Source organism: Condylura cristata, unplaced genomic scaffold (genome assembly GCF_000260355.1).
Source record: "Condylura cristata isolate star-nosed mole 26May11 unplaced genomic scaffold, ConCri1.0 scaffold00021, whole genome shotgun sequence".
NCBI lineage: Eukaryota > Metazoa > Chordata > Mammalia > Eulipotyphla > Talpidae > Condylura > Condylura cristata.
This window is the reverse complement of record NW_004567122.1, coordinates 32167995-32188172: the sequence shown is the minus strand read 5'-3', so window position 1 is coordinate 32188172 and position 20178 is coordinate 32167995. Positions and strand designations below refer to the sequence as shown.

At 38.1% G+C, this 20178-nt stretch overlaps 1 protein-coding gene across 2 annotated transcripts in view; it reads right to left on the bottom strand.

Moving 5' to 3' along the window:
• The window catches only part of ARHGAP26 (Rho GTPase activating protein 26), a 415883-nt gene that overhangs the window by 195993 nt on the left and 199712 nt on the right, over positions 1-20178 (bottom strand). For both annotated transcript variants that reach the window (XM_004686837.2, XM_012727989.1), the window contains exon 12: positions 1182-1218. In XM_004686837.2, coding sequence (XP_004686894.1) covers positions 1182-1218 — 37 coding nt within the window. The remainder of the gene's footprint in view (positions 1-1181; positions 1219-20178) is intronic.

Here is a 20178-nt window from a genome sequence, read left to right as displayed (position 1 = left end):
ATCCTTGCTTGGCACAAGAACAGACCTCAATGATGTGGAAAGGAGAGATGTGTGTGTGTGTGTGTGTGTGTGTGTGTGTGTGTGTGTGTGTGAGAGAGAGAGAGAGAGAGAGAGAGAGAGAGAGAGAATTTTCTTCCCTGTCTATCTATTAGAAACAATTTTTTCCTTATTCATTCTTGAGGGAAAACAAACACACATTTTCTCAGCCCCAAAGGTCTCTTAACCTACCAATAGCAACCATTTCAAATTATTTTATATTTTATATAAAATGGATAAAAAATGTATTTTGGAAAGAATGAAAGAGAACCTCTGTCCTATAATGAATTGCATATAAAAATAAAGTGAAACAATCCAAAAAAGTTCATCTTTTTGTCCATGTAGAGAATCAGTGTTTAACAGATTTTCTAACAATGCTGTAATTCATGGTAGAGCTATCTGTAATGTCTTTCCAAGTGAATTTTACAAAGTAAATCTAAGGTCAAGGAACAGGATTTCCTCTGTTCTCTTGTAGCAAACTTGGAAGCATTTGTTTTTTCTCCTATGTACCAAGGAGATAATCACCCCCAAACACTCCAGCACTTGCAGTTTCGTTTTAATCCCATCATCTTTAAAAGGTTATAGATGCTCTTGGAAATCATGATTAACCAGAGCTTAGAGTCAGTAGCAGGGGAAGAGTGCTATGTATTCTACAGAAGAGCTCAGGGTCACTCCCATCTCTCCTCTCCTTTCCAACAAGGCAACAATCAGCACAGACATACTAAGTGATTGCCTAAGATAGCTATGGTCTCTCCAGTCCTTGGAGTGAGACAATGAAGGAAGCAAATTTTGGCATTCCCACAGAACAGAACTCTTGGGGAGCAGGATATTATTGGATTAAGTTTCTTTTAAGTGATAATTGGAGCTACAATCTTCAGAAGACCTAGGATTAACTGAGATAATGTACATGAAAATGCTTTTGAAGTGTGAGGGAATATATAAATTCAAGGTGTCGTTACTGCCTTGCCAGTCAGGTACACAGAATGAATGTCCTGGGGTCACTGACATGGGAAGTAAGGGTGGAGGAGTCTCACATGCACTTGGAGAAAATGGTGCAAACCCAACATGCCCAGAGCACTTCCTGATGGTTCTTATGTGTAACCCCCAACTCAAGCTTTAGAAAATTATCCACGTAACATACTTACACCCTTCACTCTGACTGTCTTTGTTCGAGTTGTAGACCTGGAAAACAGAAAAGCATTTATTTATGTGTATTTTATACTATCCTACAGGTATTCTGAACAAGATTATTCCCCTTCTGCATCCCCTCCTTTGTGCCATAAGATGGAAGGCAATTTTTGGCATTCAAGTATGAATTCCCATCTATAGTTATCTATTCCTCAGCATTTATTTCACCTGTTCTTCAGTGAGTGTGCCTCAAAATCACCTGTGGTTCTTTAATATAAAAAAACAGCATATTCCTTCTTTCTTAAAAAAGCAAATCTATGTGTGTGTAAGACATTTTTAAACACAGGAGAAAACAATTTAAATTAGTTACCAATCATTAGATGTTAACATGCTAAACAATTTACATGACTTATCTCAAATAATCTATATAATTCTACTGGCCAGGAACTTCTATCTGTGTTTTATAGATGGAGAATGTGAGACTGAGAAATGTTAACTAAGGCCTCATAGCTAGTAAGAAGCAAAGTCAAGACAAGAATATAGTACATACTGTTAGTGTTAACACTGGGGAAGGTGGCAATCACTTTTACTTTATATAATCCTGAAAGTTTGAATGTTATAAAGGAGAATACCAGTAATAAAAATCTTCAAATGATTTACAGAAATCATAAAAAGGCAAGTGCCAATATAGAAAGGAGGAAAATAACCTCGCTCTGAAACAGACAATGACATTAAGAGTCAGTAAGTTTTTTCTGTAAAGGGTCAGATACTTAATATTTTAGGCTTAGTGGGTCAGGAAGTGAAATAGTATTATGCAGGTACAGTGAGAGGAAACAAATAAAAATAGGCACAGTGAGAGGAAAACAAATTTCCACAAAACTCTGCTGACAAAATTCAAAACATAACAATTTTTGAAAAAATATAATACTCCTGGTAGGTAAAATTCCTGTTAGTATCTTATAGCTTTCATTTCAGAGATACTTGGCTCTGTTCCCCTAGGGATTAAATAAGTGGTTCTCAACCAACAGTGATCATCAAAAGAATCACTTGAATACCTTTTCCAAGGAGTATAATTTTTTGAAATGCAGGTCTACTAATCAGAAGAATAGATTTTTTTTTTAAGAGGGAGGGTAACATTTATCTTAATTTAAGGTTCAAAGTAGTACTTCCTATCATCAAGATAATTGCAAAAGTTCACCTGTAAATACCATATTTAGTTTGTTGGGCCATACAAATGAAACTGGTTAGCTGGATTTGACCTGTGGGTCAGTGTGCCAATCCTTAATACGTTGACATCATTAAATAAGATAAAGTCACTGCTTTAGAAAGAAAATAAAACAAAACTTAGTGCCCTAATTTTTTACTGGTGATTATGATTCTGCCGTATGAAAAAGCAGAGGGTCAAGCTGGTAAATCATAACTTAAAACAAAAGTTCCTAATGTTAAGAGTCAAAAGACTGTGATCATGGCCTAGGTTTCATCATTGTTACTTTATTTTTGCCAAATTTAATTTTTTCATCTACGAAATGGGAGCGGTGATAGTTATTTTGCCTACCTCTCCCAGGGTCGCTATGAAGACCAAATAAGATTGTGAAAGAGAAGTATACTGAAACAGCACAACACAAATGCAAAATGCTTTGGGCTATACTACAGCAGAAAGACTGCTTACACAGGACTGGTGGGGAAGGAAGAGTCATCAAGAAGGCTAGGTAGAGGCTGATGCAGAGGCTATGCAAATGTCTGTCTGTACCAGAGGGAATACGGATACCCTTGTTCCCTCAGCAGTGCCTCCACCATCAATACAATGGAAGAATCTAGCCACGGCTTTCAAACTGGGCCTTATAGAAGCCACAGAAGGGCTACCAAAGAGTCTGGAAGGAAAGCAAGATTCCAGGTATCCAAATACTCCCACCCTTCCCTTGGTATTACTCACTTTACCCATGTGACAATTAAACAAGGGCATACCAATTTAAAAATACCTCTTTAGTGAGTGATTTCTAAAGTCACTTACATTTCATTAATTTGTTTATCCATGCATGCATCCAACAAATATTTATTGTGCCAATAATGAGCAAGTAATGTGCTAGAGGATATAGAAGAAGAAAACAGCAATGACCTCCACTCTCATAGAATTTATCAACTAGTGAAGAAAAAAACATGCACACAACACTGTGAGTATGATGGAGAAATTAAGAGGCCACTATGGAGCTGGGCTGGAGAAGAGCTGCTCTGAAGAGCTGATGTTTGCAGATGGAGTTCCTTGGGAAGATTGGAGACCAGTCCCAACAGCAAGTGCAGGTGCTTGAGATGGAAATGGCACAGTCTTTTGGATGAAAGAAAGCCAGTGTGATTGGCAATCAGTGCAAAGCAGAGAGGGTAGGAGAGGCAAAGATGCAATTTGCAAGGCCTGTGATCTGTGAGTGAAATAAGTACCCTCATAATACCGAGCACCAACGATCCACAGAGAACAGCATTCACAAACCTTAGAGAGATGGGTTAAGGTAAGTGCAGGAAACAGACCATATTTTAGCCATTTTTTTTTCCATTCATTCCTCCCATTAAATTGAAACATTATATGCCAGAGAAATTTACTCCTATTTATAAAAGGCAAAATTCAGAAGGACTAGTAAAAATGTAGGATTTACTGCTTTCCTTAATTAGTTTACACCAGATTACTTTCTTACAAAGTTTCCTGGGTCTCAAGAGCTCAGTGCCTGGAACTCCAGCATCTCCCTGATTGGACAGGCATGATCAATGAGCCAAAGACACCAGAAACATGTGCCATATGATCCTCTGAGGAAAGACCATTAATCTCTGTCTAGTTTAAGGTAATGAGCCAAACATAAAGAGTTCTGAAACGAAGCTAACAAACCATGCCCACCACAAGGATTGCGTGACTACATGGTTCAATAGGGAAGGCCAAGCAGAGAAGCAGTCTCACCATCACACAGGCCAGATGGCGGCACAGAGGAGGACTAAGCAGCCAGGACTTTGTTCCCTGAACACTTAAGTATCATGGCACAATAACATCTAAAGTGTGCATTAGAAACTCATATTAGTTCCATCTTACACCTGTGGAACCTGAGGCCCAGATAGGTTACATAACTTGCCAACGACACAAAGCTGGTAAGTAGCAGATTTTGCTCCTACAGGGATATTCCTGGGTCTCAAGAGCAGGTGTGGAAAATGCATTGAGCTACCACATTACACCAGTAGCTTACAGTTCATAAATATCTTCCATATCGGTAGAAACAAAGAGCATGAAAATTGACAGGAAACCTTTCTCTACAGATCTCAGAGTTGCTTATTAATGTCAGACTGAGCTTCAGACATAAGGGGAATTTTCTGAAATAAAAAGTGTCTTTGGCTGTGCCTTTGTTTTATGATTAGTAGAGTACCTCAGATTAAATACTTTCAGAAAAGCCTCTCAGGAGCCTCTGTGTTAGCAGGACAGAACCTAACTTTGCAGTATTAATTCCAGCAGCCATGAGTCACTGCACAATCCTTGAATTATAGCTCCCTGGAAGATTGAATCAGTTAATATACCTCTCAGCAACTCAACCTAAGCTAAAATCCACCCATCTTGCTTATAGCCATAATACACTATGACCTGGCCACATTTGAGTTTCTTCGTCCTCTAGCTTTATAAATTTTGATGTAGGTATTCACTGGCTTCTGCTAAATACACTACACTAAGATATGTGAAATATCCAACCATTTGAGTGGCTATTTTCACGTGTGTGGATCTAGAGAATAGAAGCATGTGTTTATCTTATCAGGGTCCATCTGAGAGTTGTTATGGAATAATTACAATAGAAATAATAAAATAAAGATGATGACAAAAGCTTTGTTATATGTTAGACCACATGCTAAGGGCTCTATATAAATCTTTTCCTCACTTTTTTTACTCATAGTAACATTACATGATAACATTAGTTTATTTTCAGGTGTGCATTATTACTAAGAATTCAGTTAGTCGTCAAAGTAGTCTAAATATTGCTATCATATAAGTAAGAAAACCAAGATGGTAGAGTGTTTAGGGCATAGGACAAGGACAAGCAGCTGAAAACATGCAGAATCCAGACAGGAACTCCTCCAGTCTGTCTCCAGAGTCCTACTTCTTAACCACTAACCACATGATGATGATAAAGGTGATGAGAATTTGTGGGCAGCCAGGGAAGGTGAGTCACTGGAAAAAAGAATTTGCCACAAGTAAGAGAGACAATGAAACTGGGAACACGGCCTGAAGCATTTACCACTAACCCGTGCAACCAGTTGGCATTAGACACAGAAATAATGCTTTATATTCTCTCTGAACACAGGCTCGATCCTGAAGATAAATACCAGGGCGGGAAAGTGGGTCTTTGATACAAATCACAGGGCACTGCAATTCTGAGTCCTTACCCAGAAGCTACAGTGGGAATGCAATTTAATAAATCAAAGGATAGTGAGGAAAGCCATCATATGCTCCCTGCTCACTAAGATGTGATTTTGCAATAAATTCTGTTCAATGCTGAGCCAATTCAATTTACATGTCCCTAGAGAATTAAGAGAGGAATACAGAGTCATTTGAATTCCCAGAATTTTTCTAGGATAACCTTTATTACCATTATCTAGAAAGGAGGTTTTTTTGTTTTGTTTTGTTTTTTTTTAACTTTTAAATTACAAGCATTAAGAAAAATAAATTAATTGTTTTCCCTCTAATACATACATATGCATTGGCAATTGGCCATGCACTTTGAATCAAAATCTGCACTGAATTACAGAAATTTGGAGAAATGGACTCTTAAGGCAAATTTAATTAAAACTGCTACTCCTATCTAAACTTGAACTCACATCTAAGCTCTATTTCTAATTCTCTCCCGTCTCTTCCAAGTAGCCTGGGATGCTGGGGTATCCCACCACCCTGCTGTTCCCCTGCTAAAACAATATGGAAACACCTTAAAATATAGCACAAGCTGATTCTACACTACCCATAGCATTTTGTCCCTTCTTTCTATATGATACTAATGCAACCACATCACTCCAATTTGTTTTAAATTGTTTCCCTATCCATGGTGACAGATTAGTAATATAATCTTCTGCTTGAGTTCAAAGTCAAACTCCACCATTTACTGGTTATATATTCAAATTACTTAATATTTCCAAACCTCAGTCTTGCCATATGTAAAATAGAGATATTAATATTCCCTACTGTTTAGGGTTGTTTTGAGAATTAAATGAAATAATACCTGGGAAGTACTTAGAGAACAGAATGAAATCCCATATCCCACAGGACATTCTATAAAGATTAACTTCATCACTGTCTTCCTTATCTTCCCTCTCACATATATCCCTTTTGGCATAAATGAGTAAGGATGAGAATGTAGTTTCAGGGATCCAATAGCAACAGTGTCATCTGCATTGTCCTTTAACCAATTATATACTTAAATACTAAGTGACTAAGAGAAAGGAAAGTCAATCTACCGTTAACTTTTAGAGCTAATGGTTAGCAACCTTTTTTAAACAACAGCCAAATAGAAAAATAAACATCCACCTACTATCAACCACTCTCTTACCACCGATTATATGCTGGCATCTTACTAAGTATTTACATGAATTAATTTATTTCCTCCTCCAGTCATGGGTTATTATCTACTTCTACTTTTGGAAAGTTAATCAACCTGCATCATACAAGTTACAAAGCTAGCAAGTGTCAGAGCCCTCTAGACAGGAGTCTATAATTCAACCACTACTTCATACAACTGCCTCACCTAGTCCTGCTTCTAGGTGGAAAATAGCTTGGTGATTAAGGAAGAGCTCAAAAGTAGCTAAGCAGTGGCCCTCCCTAGTAATGCAATGGGCTAGGAAGCAGCTACCTGCAGCTGCTTCAGTGTAAGTTCGATCCCTGGCCCTGGAGGTGATCCACATGGTGCAGCAGAACTCTCCTGTCTTGCCCACTGTTCCTCTCAGCAGTGTGTTTCAGTTCATCTGCCTGTTCTGCTCCCGATCTGTCTCTGGTGAATCCTCCCACTACCCCTGCACTTCTGGACTGTAACCCCACTTCTGCATGCATGCATAAATAAATAAATCTTAAAGCAGATAACCAGTAATTAAAGTGGCAATAATGCAACCACTATGTAAGGACAAAATTTCCACTCACTTTAAATATAACAGTAATTCTACAAACTTCCATTTAATATACAGTAATTGAAAACCACAACCAAATTAAGACACTTTAGGATGTCCCAAAATTATCCTTCCCCAAAACTACCAGATAATACAAAGAGAAGTGGCCACTGTTACTAAGGAGTGTGAGGCAGGTAAATTTCTAGAATCCACATTTAAGTATTTCACAAATGCTAACAGACTAAATTTAGGAACTTTTAGTGACACCCTTGAGAAGTTAATAGTAAGACACCCTTAGTTTGTGAAGCACTACCCCAACAACAACCATGAACTTTTAGATCAAGGAAACCCCAAGTCAAGTTTGGAAAAGCGTTTGAGAAGGAACTTCTGACTCTTAAGTACATAGAGATAACTGTTAGGTTGAATAAATTGAAGTAAATAAGGATGTGTCTTGATTTCAGGGGCTAGAACTGGGGATCCAGATATTGACTCTGCTTCTTCCAATTAGAAATATTCCTCTCTTCATCAGCGTTAGTGACAAAACTTCTCCAGGAGATGGAAGCAAAATGACTACAGTTGTTTTCTACTTCTCATCTCACAACACTCCGTATGGCTTGCTCTTCCCACTGCTCCTGATATTGCATTTGCTGTCTTAGAGAGTTTCTCTCCAAAGTGAAGACAATAAAAAACATTCAATGGCTTCAACTGAGGATGTATTCCTGAACAAATGTGAACAAGCACTTTGCTTTTCCATGTATAATTACATGCAAAGGGTTCAGCAATTAACATACAGCAGACTGTTCATTAAGTACTGATTGGGTGAACAGATTTTGAGTTGAAGGAATAATAGAGAAACTTATGAAAAAAATAAAACCCCATCCTGGAGTTGATGCCAATGCATTGATTCATTGACAAGATGGAAAAGGTAAGTCAGGTCTGTCATTTCCAGCTGACTATCTCTTTATTCTTCCAATATTCTGGCAAATTCTTTAGAAACTTTTACTTTAGAGAAGAGTGGAAATTTATAATTCAAGACTTTTTATGAGACAAGAAAAGCAGAGTCATCTTACTAGGCTTAACTCAGGCTATCCAAATCCCTCAGGTAGCCATTTATTTTTTATGACACATGAGTGAATATCAGCTCTACACCCAACATTTGAGAACAACTGCTGCTAATGGTTTCAGAGCCTAGAGTGTCACCAGAGAGTTCTGAAATAAGAATTAAGGAAGGGTTGCTTTACCTTATAGCACTGAATTGTCCCCTCTCCTCTGCAAAAGAGGGAGCTTAGATTACAACCAAATGTCTGTGTTCCAACAACCAAATGGCTGCATTCCCAGGTGCTCTAAATGACCAAATGGCTGTGTTCCTAAAGCCACACGAACAGCATCTCTCTCTGAAGTATACCAACGCACCAGCATGCCAGTGAATAAAAATGACTGCTTGCTGTTCATTATGATTTTACCAATGATTCTTTTCCATCAGCTCAAGTATTTCTTGCTGCATTGTACCTAAACATACAAAGGGCTTACCTCTTGTGTAATTCCTTGGTAACACTGGGGGAAACAAAGTACTCTGGACACCGGCTACTGCTACCTGCTCAGCTTTCATGTTCATCATTTTCCTTGGGCAGCCTTGTGGTACTAAGTTCATATTATTTGGGGATGGGGGCCCCATACCCAATCCACCTTCATGTGGGGCTGTGTGAACTGGACATTGCACCCTACCATGCATCAGACTTGCCCCAGGTCAAACAGAATTAACACCTTTTTAAAAAGACTTTTTATGGCCCTCCCTGGTGGCATAGTGGGTTAAAGCACAGCACTAAGAAGCTAAGGCCACCTCCACAGGAGTTCTATCCCAATCTGCCCTGGAGGTGATCCACATGGCAGACCTCTCCTGGCCTTCCTGCTGCTCCCCTCAGTAGTGTACTTCATTGATCTGCCTGTTCTGCTCCCCACTCTGTCTCTGGTGAATCCTCTCACTGCCCCTGCACCTCTGGCCTATACCCCAGTTCTGTATGCACAAATAAATAAATCTTAAAAAAAAAAAAAGATTTTTTATTACAACTATAGGCAAGAGGCCTGGCTATATTGCTAGGAGCATAGGACACATGCCTGTCTTTTGTGGACAGGTTTACCATCACATCGGCAAAGCCTGATTATAATTGGTCAAGCAAATATAGGTAGAGCCATGACATGAAGGGGAACTGCAGTCCATGGCATCACTTAAGTCCTTTTATTTAAAAGTATCTAAGGTTCACCTTGCTCTTTCCATAAGTAAGTAAATGAACAATAGTCTTTTGTTTGTTTCTGTTTGCAGTCAAGAGTTTAAAAGTGTCTCCCTGGTGGCCCAGGGGTCTAAGGCTCAGGGGTATCCCCACTACAGCCTGAGTTTGAACCTGGGGGGGTCAACACCCCACATGGCACAGCAGACCTCTTCTGTCTCATCCACTGCTCTGCAGAGTATTTCAGTAGCTCTGCCTGTTATTTCAGTAGCTCTGCCTGTTTTTCTCCCCACTCTTTCTTTGGTGAATCTTCTCACTGCCTACACCCCAGTTTTTGTATGCATAAATAAAATATATCTTTTTTAAAAGTTTAAAAACAAAAGAAGTTAATGAAAGAAGTCTAGTTTAACTTGAGAGAAAACTCTAGAATGAAAACACACACACACACATATATAAACACATACACATACAACTAAGAAAACAGGAAGATATTTTTTCACATCATCTTGAGTACCCTCTCTCTGCTTCACACACAACATTTTTCAGTTCTATCACTACAGAAAAGTTCCACATGGATTTTTCTTTTTCTTCTGCTCTAGATTGGGTTTGGCCTTGTCCCTGGTCTTGCTGGCTCCCCTCTCATTCTCTGCTCCACCATACACATTTCTTTAGCAAAATGTATTTCCCTAAACCATTGCTCAGGCTACAGAAGAGAAGCTTTCAGATCTCATAATACCCATTTTCAAGGGCTGTCATGTGACAAAGGGGAAGGGATCATTTTGAACAGAGATAAAAGTTGGGGTGGAGTCTTAGAGGCTAGCTGGATATAAATAACTAACAGTTGAGAGATCTTTATGGCATAGAGAGTCTCATGCTATGACAGTCTCATAGCATCTGAAAGTGCTCAAAAAAATTTTTTTTTCCCTTTTCCTCTATACTCACAGAGTTCCTAACTTACCTGAAGGTAAGTTGACTTATCACTTCCCCCAAAAGTCTATTCTATAAAACTTAATATTTCAAGATACAATTTCCCTTTCCATTACTTCTTACTTCTAAATAAATCCATGATGCCCAGTTCTATCTTATTATCTCTGAAAGAGTTGAAAGGTAACACAGGGTTGCATATATTCAGGGTTCAAGACACTGCTCCTGACCAAAAAGGGAATCAAGACAATACATGGCATTTTATCTCAGTCTTCTCAGTGGGTTAGAAACAAGGTCTAGTGGCCTTCGTAAGAAATGGTTCTTATAGCAATGCTTTTACATTTTGAGTGCTGCCAGTACTTAACTGCAAGTCACTGCAAGAAATCTAAAATTAAACTGATATAAGTTCAAGTGAAAGGTAAAATGTCTCCTCCCAGAGCATAAAGGTAGTAGGAAACATCCAGAAACCCAGTGAGGAGGTAAGCCTTTTCTTTCTTTCTTTCTTTTTTTTTTTTTTAAGATTTTATTTATTTGTGCATACAGAACTGGGGTACAGGCCAGAGGGTCAGGGGCTGAGAGAGGCTTCACCAGAGACAGAGTGGGGAGCAGAACAGGCAGATGGAGGAAGCACGCTGCTGAGGGGAGCAGCGGGACGGTCAGGAGAGGGTTGTCAGGAGAGGGTTGCCACACCATGTGGTCACCTCTGGGGCAGGTGGGAATCGAACTCATGCGGAAGTGACTTAAGCTTCTTAGTGCAGTGCTTTAACCCGCTGAGCCACCAGGGAGGGCCGGTAAGCCTTTTCTTTTAACTTGCTTTCATTTCTGGCAAATTAAGCATGAGCAAAATGTTTCTGGGGTTGCTAAACAATGACTGTTGTGGGTGCTCCCTCTCCTCAATAGGACTTTGATTTTTGTGTTACATAAACACTGTTGCCATAGTTATAATTCAGGAAGCTTTGCTGTCTGACCTCAAGAATAATTCAACCTCAAATCAGGATAACGCTGACTGTATCAACCACATTAGACCATAGAAAGTATAGGACCTGCCAAATTCCTTCAAGCTTCTAGAAGGAACTACTATATTTTGGGTAACAAGCAAGCAACAAGAAGAGGAAGCGCTGCAACATTATGCAATTTCCTTGCAATTCATATTCAGAAATCTTGAAAACCCCTATAAAGCAGCTTCCCTAGCTTTCAACCCTAGATCAGAGTCACAGCCAGTATAAACCAAAACAGGACAAGAAAGAGGAAAAAAAGAAAGCTAAGCAACGTAAAGTCAGAAAAGTATTTCAGGAAATTTTAAAAGGCAACAGAAAGGACACAAGCTCACTTGATATCGAGTGACATTAAGTGGACTGAATCTGAGCGATGTGTATATAGGATGCGGCCAGATCATAGCTGCAGCAGTGTTCTGCCTTTAACATTCCCCAGCTTCATGTTGACATAACTAAAAAATGGGTGTGAACCCACTGGCCTGTCAATGTGTTGTTCCACTAGGGGAAAAGATAGACCACCTTCCCATATCCCAGACATAATGTGCAATCTTAAACAGAATTATTCTGTGTTCCTCTCTCCCCAACTATTCCCTCTCCAATGCCCCTCCCCCCTATCTTTGGAAATAATGACTCAGCTCTGTCAGCAGAAGGGGACCCTTGTTGTCTTGTGCTTTGGAAAACTGCAAATGAGAAATTCCTCAGTACAGTATCCATGATCCCAAAGTAGCTGCTTGTACAAGTTTGCTGCCTGAGCGGGGCCCTGCCTAGAAAAGCGGACAGCCAGAGGGTGAGTCATAGTCACACACAAACCCACTCCTTTCAAGTTCCCCCCTCTTCCAGAGAACTTAAGATGAATGTTAATTATACCAATCTCATTCATTCCCACAATGCCCCTTTGAGAGGCAGGAGGTAAATTTATCCCACAGAGACACAGGTGGATTCTTTCTTCATCACAGACAACTGTATGATTAGAATACTGCGTTTCTAGATAAATGACTCAAAGCTGAGTTTCCTTGGACACAGGTCCTACCCTAAAGCAAGGGTTAGTCCTGATGTCAACCCCTGTATATATAGAAAGGGTTCTGGGACAATTCAACTCTTTGATTTCTTTGCTCTGAGCTGGTGGGGAGAGATTCTGGCTCTGTGACTTGAGGAATCTGCATTATCCTACAACTTCCGAGGAACAAGACAGGCTTACAACATACAAAAATAACTCCAGAATTCTTTCTGGCTCAATGGAGGTTAAAAATTAGTAGACTGGGCCCTTCCTCCTCTCTACAGTGCAAAAGGGAGGAGGCTTACCAATATTTCCCAGAATTTCCCACATGACGACTGGGGTAAAGGGTAAGGTTGGGACTATCAGAGCCCTTGGAAAATGAACATCATACCCAGTACTCATTCACTCTTCCCTAGGCTACTACAGACTGTTTCTTTTAGGGGTCCACCCACACTATCACTGGAAGAGTTCACTCCATTTCCGTCCAGAGTATACAGACAGTGGGACTGAACAACATTTTCATTCCCATTCCCCTTAGTTTGCTATAAAAAATTTCAAGCATAGAGTAAATGAAAAAACTGACAATAAACCCAGCACCTCACTCTACATTGTTAATATTTTGCTATAATGGACCCTCTCACATATCTAGCCATCCATCAACCCATCTTACTTTCTGACAATTTTTGAAAGAGGCTACTCCTTTTCATCAAACATTTCAGCTACACATATCATCTATTCAAGTTCGGTATTTGTTCATTAATTTTTTAGGGTAAGAGTAAGATTTACCTATGATTCTATGCGTAATTCTTAGCATTGCCAAACATGACTTGTGACAATTTATATATCCATGTAAACTTATCCTTTATCAAAATAGAATCACCTAAGAAAGCTTTCACAGGCCACTTTCTGTCTTACCCTTAAATAGCAAACACACATACACACACATTTTCTTTCATAGTCTCTGTCTCATTCTGTTCTGTTTCCACCATTAGTTTACCTATATAAGAACAGTATACAAACAGTATCATAAAGCACATGTTCTTTTTATGACTACCTTATTTAACTCAGTATAATAATTTTGATATTCATCCATGTGGTGGCCTGAATCAGTACTTTCAGTCTTTTTATTGATAAGTAGTATTTTATTATTTGAATCTATCACAGTTTGTTCATTGCTTCTCCTTTTCATGGACAACCACGCTGCTCACTGTCTTAGGCCATCATAAGTAAAGCAGCCCCCAATTTTTTTTCTTTTTAAGGACATATATTTTTATTTCTCTTGTGTAACTATCTTGAAGCGGAAACACTGGAATATAAGGAAGACTCTGATGTTAAATAAGAAACTACTAAGGTGTTTTCTAAAATTTTTTATAGCTTTTTATACCTTGCTCCAGTAATATATGGGAGTTTGGGTTGCTCTGCATAATCACCAAAATGTGATTTTGTCAGTGTTTTAATTTTGGCCATTCTGGTGTGTGTGCAAGTACAGCAGTGTCTCAGAGCTTACATTTGCATTTCTCTGATAATTAATGATAAACACTTTTTCATGTGCTTATTGAACATTCTTAACATTCTTTACCTTTAATGAAGTGTCTCTTCAAGTATTATATTTAGTGTATCCTTTAAGTGATTTGTTCTTTTTTACTGAGTTTTATAAATTATCCATATATTCTAGACATAAATTCTTTATCAGCTACATGTTTTGTAAATACTTCCTTCCATCTGCAGCTTCTGATTAACTTTCTTAATGATGTTTTTTGATAAACACAAGTTTTTCATTTTAGTTATATTAAACTTTCCATTTCTTAAAATAGAACTATTGCTTTCTATGTCCTATTAAGGAACCTCTGCTAAGTCCAGATTGCAAAGATTTTTGTCTTGTATTTTCTTCTAGAACTTTTAGAGGTTTTACTTTTAAGTTTATGTTAACTCCCCTATTTCCCCAAGTTTGTAACCAATTTGCAGGGGCTCCTGCATCACAGATCAGGATTTAAAACTCACCTCACCCCCACCCCACCCCACCCCCCGCTTCTTACCTCCTAAAAAGCCATCATATGGAGTTCATCCATTTAATCTTTGGAGGTTTTCACAATGTCAGTAAAACTGTTATCTGCACTCAGCTCACAGGACAGGGAGGAAATTATGCTGAATTTTGTAAAGTTCTATTGAGGTATGCAAGACTAATTTCAGAGTGCACAGGTAACTATACATCTACCTGAAAGCTTTGATCTGTGTAGGTAGGATATCCTGGAAACAGACATGAATAGTGGTCTTGACTAGACATTGACTTCATTTACAGCCCTGATCAAACCTCTTTCTCTCTCTGGATTTTCATTTCCTAAACCATCAAAACATGTAAAACATGTCTGATTTAAACTTCCAGACTCCCTCTCTGCCTAAGATTTTTAATATTCCATCATCAAAAACAAACCCTAGTAGACCCTGAAGGCTCTTGAGGTAGAGACTCCATCCACTTTAAGGATTTCTTATTGTAAGGGTAGAACCTTTTAGCAAGCTGCTAAATTTGGGATTTTCTGACAACTAGTTAAAAATGATATACTGTATTTTTCTTTTTCTTTCTGGCTTATTTCACTTATAAGAGGAACCAAATAAGAGATCGGGGGAAAAAGTAACTATAATAAAGTAAAAAATCAAAATCACCAAGCAACTGTAGATTAGAGACATTCTGTAGGGAAGGAGGCAGGACAAGGGTTAGGACAGGAATGGAGAGGACACAAGGGACTATGGTGATGGTGTACGGGTGAAATGGTGGTGGGAATTTCAAAGGGAAATCCTACATTGTACAAAAAATGAGGGATGATGCAATAAATACATTTAAAAAAACCAAAATATTTATAAATAAAGTAATATAATATATGCCCCCCAAAAAAGGATATACTGTAAATTTAGAGGAAAAAGGAGTACAGACTGCAAAGAAGTGGGCAAGAGTTGGAAGGCTGCTAGTGTAAGACCAGCTTACTGTAAGGGATAATGCGGCTTTATGCTCACCAGGAAGAAAGGAGTTATTATTAGCATTCATATTCACAAGGTGCTTAACCCAAGCTTCTCTTGCTTCTTCTCCAAAGAAAGTCAAGGACAGCATACACAGTGCCACCAAGCTCAGTTAGGGAAAGAGTCAACAGCCAAAGGCAACTGAGAGGACTGGTCCCCTTAGATCTGCATACGGAGATTGCTGGAGCATGGGAGAGATTGAGACATGCCTTACTTCTGGCCTTATTTGACAGCATGGCAGATAAACACAGAAATCCAAAGGCCGTCTGGCCCTTTCTGCAACACTTGCTGTGGTTGATTACTCTGTGTCCTTTAGATGTTCACCTCCCCAGAATCCTACTGAGGCTTGTTCAACAGGCAACTCTGTCAAGTTCTTCTGCCTGGAATGTTTTTTTCTACTTTGGCAGAGAGGAGAACATATGTAATATATAGTAAATATAAAGGAATCATAAATGTAAATTAATGATAAAGTATACATATTCACATTCACAGAGTGGCTCTCATTACTCGTGATAGGGCCTTAAAGTCATCATGAATACCAAAAATAGTGAATATTGAATCTTTGCTCCTAGGGTAAGTACTGGGTTAGGTGCCTATAAGATTCTAGTCAAATTTACATCAAGTGATCAATACATAATCTTGTTTTATGTTTGCATCTGTTTAAACACATCTTATCAAATATATGCTATTGACTCATCAACAGTAAACTCATGAAGCCTGAAGGAAGCTCCCCTAACATGTTTCTCCATTTTAACTGTGAAATCACCAACAAAAAGCACAAAAATACAAAGCATATGATACTAAATAGGAAAAATGAGGCAGACACAATGAGGGTTATAACAAGGAGTGTCGCCTTTTTTGTCCTCTGGGGAAAGCACACATTAGGCAATGAGAATTTTCCTTTATTTTATGCATATTCATCAATAACTGTGAAAACACTGCAAGTGTTGATTTTTGAGTTACAAAAATTTAGTGAATAAGTGATTTTACAAACAATAAATCACGATTAAGATTCAACGGCATAAATGTTGGTTTATGATAAATACAACATACATGAAGAAGTATTCTGATCTTAAGGAAATGCAAAAAAATATTTTACCAGTCACCCAGAGTACATATTTAACAGGTATTAGCTTTTGAAACGTATCTCAAATTGAGATGTCTCTCCTCAGAATTGAACATCATAGTTCCTTTGTTCACTAGTCTTTTCTTCCCGTACTCTAAAGATGGTATATGTATCACTCATATATATGCTTTAATATGTTTACTATGTGTTTTAGCAGAAATAGACAACATACATTTTTTGTTTTTCCAAATGCATTTCAGTAGTATTATGCCCATATATGGAGCTGATTTTGCAACTTGTTTTTTCATTTACATTATGTCTGTAAGAAACACACATATTGATAAATGCAGATTAAATTTATTCATTTTATTTGTGCTAACACATTCTATTGAATGAATGAGCCACAGTTTTTCCATTTCTGCAAAGATGAACAATCTAGGTCATTGCCAAAGTTTCACTATTACAAATCAGACTTCAGTGAGCAACTTTTTACTTGTCTCCTTTTGCACAAATGTGTGCATTTCTCTAAGGTAATAGCAGTGGACCAAAGCCAGTCTAACTTGTATTTTGTAAATAAAGATACTTTGTAAACAATTATGCTCAATCATTTACATGTTGTCCCTTCAACAGCAGAGTTGAATGTTACAACAGAGACTATTCCAGGTTACATATATATTCAATGTTATGAGGAATGGCGTGGAGCGGATTTACTAATTTAGGTTTCTACCAGCGGTATGTTTTGAGAGTTCTACAGATTAGCTTTAATAATTCCCAACACTCCTTCCTTGACTCCCTTTACTTATCACACTCTTTCCAAACACAACACTTAAAATTTCATCCAATCCTACTACTTCAATGTCTCTGAAGACCCCAATCTTCTTCCAGCCTTCTTAAGGTGCATACCTCCATTTATAACTATCTGCTGATCATCTCCATCTGGGAATTTCCCTGAACCTTGAACTTAGCATCCGTTCCTCATATCACCACCAGGATGGCTTTCTTGAGACTCTGAAAGGGTTAACACTTTAAAATTAGCAAACAAATAGGCCTTCCCTGGTGGCACAGCCTTAAAGCATAGCACTAAGCCATTTCAGCATGAATCTCCATCCAGAATGTGATCCAATTGGCTCAGCAGAACTCTCCTGCTCCCCTCAGCAGTGTACTTCCTCAATTTGCCTGTCCTGTCGTCTTCCACACCCCCCCACCCCAGGTCTCTGGTGATACTCTGACCACCCCTGCACCTCTGGCCTGTACCCCAGTTCTGTGTGCATAAATAAATAAATATTTTTAAAAATCAGTAAATGAACAACTAGATTAGAACTTATTTTAGTTGGTTCCTACAAGATTATTTAATAGGGGAAAAATTCAGAAACATATTTTCACATGGGAATTTTCCTTTCTACTTGTGACACCTCTGTGTTCCTCAAAATTCCTTCTATAAAAAGAGGATCATTCCAACTAAAGAAAAGGACAAAGACAGCAGCTGACACAGTGCCTGGGGCCCAGTAAATGCTCAGTAAACAGTAGTTAATACTATCTGGGGTAATGACGTAACTTTATTTTCACTAATTTGGACCTACAATCTTAAGGTTCTATCTTTTTACTTCTAGCTATGAATAAGCAGGTGATAATAATTGGCTTTATTTTTTAAAACATTTTGTTTATAAAATGCTGATCACATCCATTCTTTCCTTTTCAATACCAGACTCCCACTGAGAAGTTCAGCACCTCTTGCCTGAAATGCCTGCAAACTGGTTTCACTGAGTCCTCCTCTTGCCAATATGTTCTTCACAAGACTGTCATGGCTCTGAAATGAGGTCGGCTACAAAACCTTTATGGTCACATCATCCCTTTTAGCATAACTTCTACATTTCTATGTGAGACTTCTGACAAGCTGGCCTCATTTTCTATCTTACTACCCACTTTTTCTTCCCAAACTCCATGCCCTACATACTCCCCAAAACTAGCTGTTTTCTACTCCTGCCCCATGTCTTTCTGGGGGGCAGGAATAGAATCCTCATTCCTATATCCTTAGCAACAAAGCCCTTCTATCCATCTCTATGTATTTCCTTCAAAAACCTTCTTATATATGCTTCTTTTCTAAAGCTGCCTTTAATTTCATCTAAAGTCATTTTTTTTCTATTTAAAAGCTCTGTGTTTTTAGCTCACATTTATCATTTTCACTCTGAAATAATAGAAAATTTGCAGATTTATCCCAGTAGACCCCAAAGGACCTTGTACACAGTTAGTATTCAATAAGCATCCTGAATCAAGGACATCTAAAGTGCTGGCATTTTAGACTCAGTTTACTTTAACTTTCAAAGTGTCAATCATGCAGAGGTCATGCAATTAAAAATGAACCGAGAACTCAAGAGAGCCCTTCAAATCTGAGAAGAGCAGAGTGCCATCTGTTTACCAGCATTTTACGTATTAAATTGCTCACACAAGAAGATTAAGTAGCCAAGACTGAGACAAGGCACAGAACTCAAATTTCTTCAATTCCAGCTATATGTCAACTATGAACAACTATATGTCAACTATGAAAAAAAGGGTCTCTTAAAGTATGGAAGCTCATACAATTTAATCAGTGGCAGCTAACCTTCACATTTGTCATGTGCTCAAAAAATATCACTGCTGTACCCTTAAATCATGCCAAAGCATTTCAAATCAGCTTGGAAATAATGATTCTGGAATAATAATAATCATTTTTAGAATGATCTCTATTTCCTAAGGTTTTTTTGTTTGTTTTTTTTTTAAGTACGGTTTGATGTCAATCTCAGGTAAAACCTTAGAATGGTAAAGCATTCAAGCACACATGAATACATAAAGTATCCTTAATATATAAAGAGCTCTTACAAACAGTAAGAAAAGGTAAATACATCAATAGAAAAAAATAAGCAAAGGATAAGCTATTTGTGAAAGAATGATAAATATACAATGTAAATAGGAAAGATTCCATTCAACAAAAATAAAGAAATTCAAATTACAACAATAACATTATTTTTCCCTTTTGAAAAAAAAAAAGGATTTTTTTTAAATGGTGACACCAATATAGATGTGGACTCAAGGACACAGATTCTCTCACACAGGACTTCTCGAAGCATAAATTGGCAGTCTTCGTGGAGAGCAAGCTTCAAAAATGGAGATGTGTTCACCAAATAATTCCATTTATGGCATTTATGCTAAGGAAAGAATCTGGATAGTGGCCCATAAAAGAGTTTCAGTGATTACATAAAAGCCCATGATCCTGAATGTTAAATGTTATGTATTTATAAATTTCTCTGAGGAAAGTAAGTACAAATTTCTTAATATCACCAAAGTAGTTTCTAAGACACCAAAAAATTCTGGTTTTAGAATAATAATTAGGAGCCAGATGTAGTGGAAACTGCTACTTGTCTAATACTTGTTATTCCCTTTTTCCTTAGTCACAGATACATGATTATATAAGCAAATTTCATTCACCTGAAAACACTACATTCCTCTTTGGCTGGAATGTGACCCAGGCCCGGCCAATGAGACACAGCAGACAGGTGCTGGGGATCTGGGGGAGACCTTAGTCTATGACACATACACACTCCTTTCCACCACCTGCCTGACCAGGAGATGCAGTGACCATCACAGTCATGAAATAATGAGGATAACAAAAGTATATCCTAAAGATGGAGAGGCAGAAAACAGAAAAGTTTC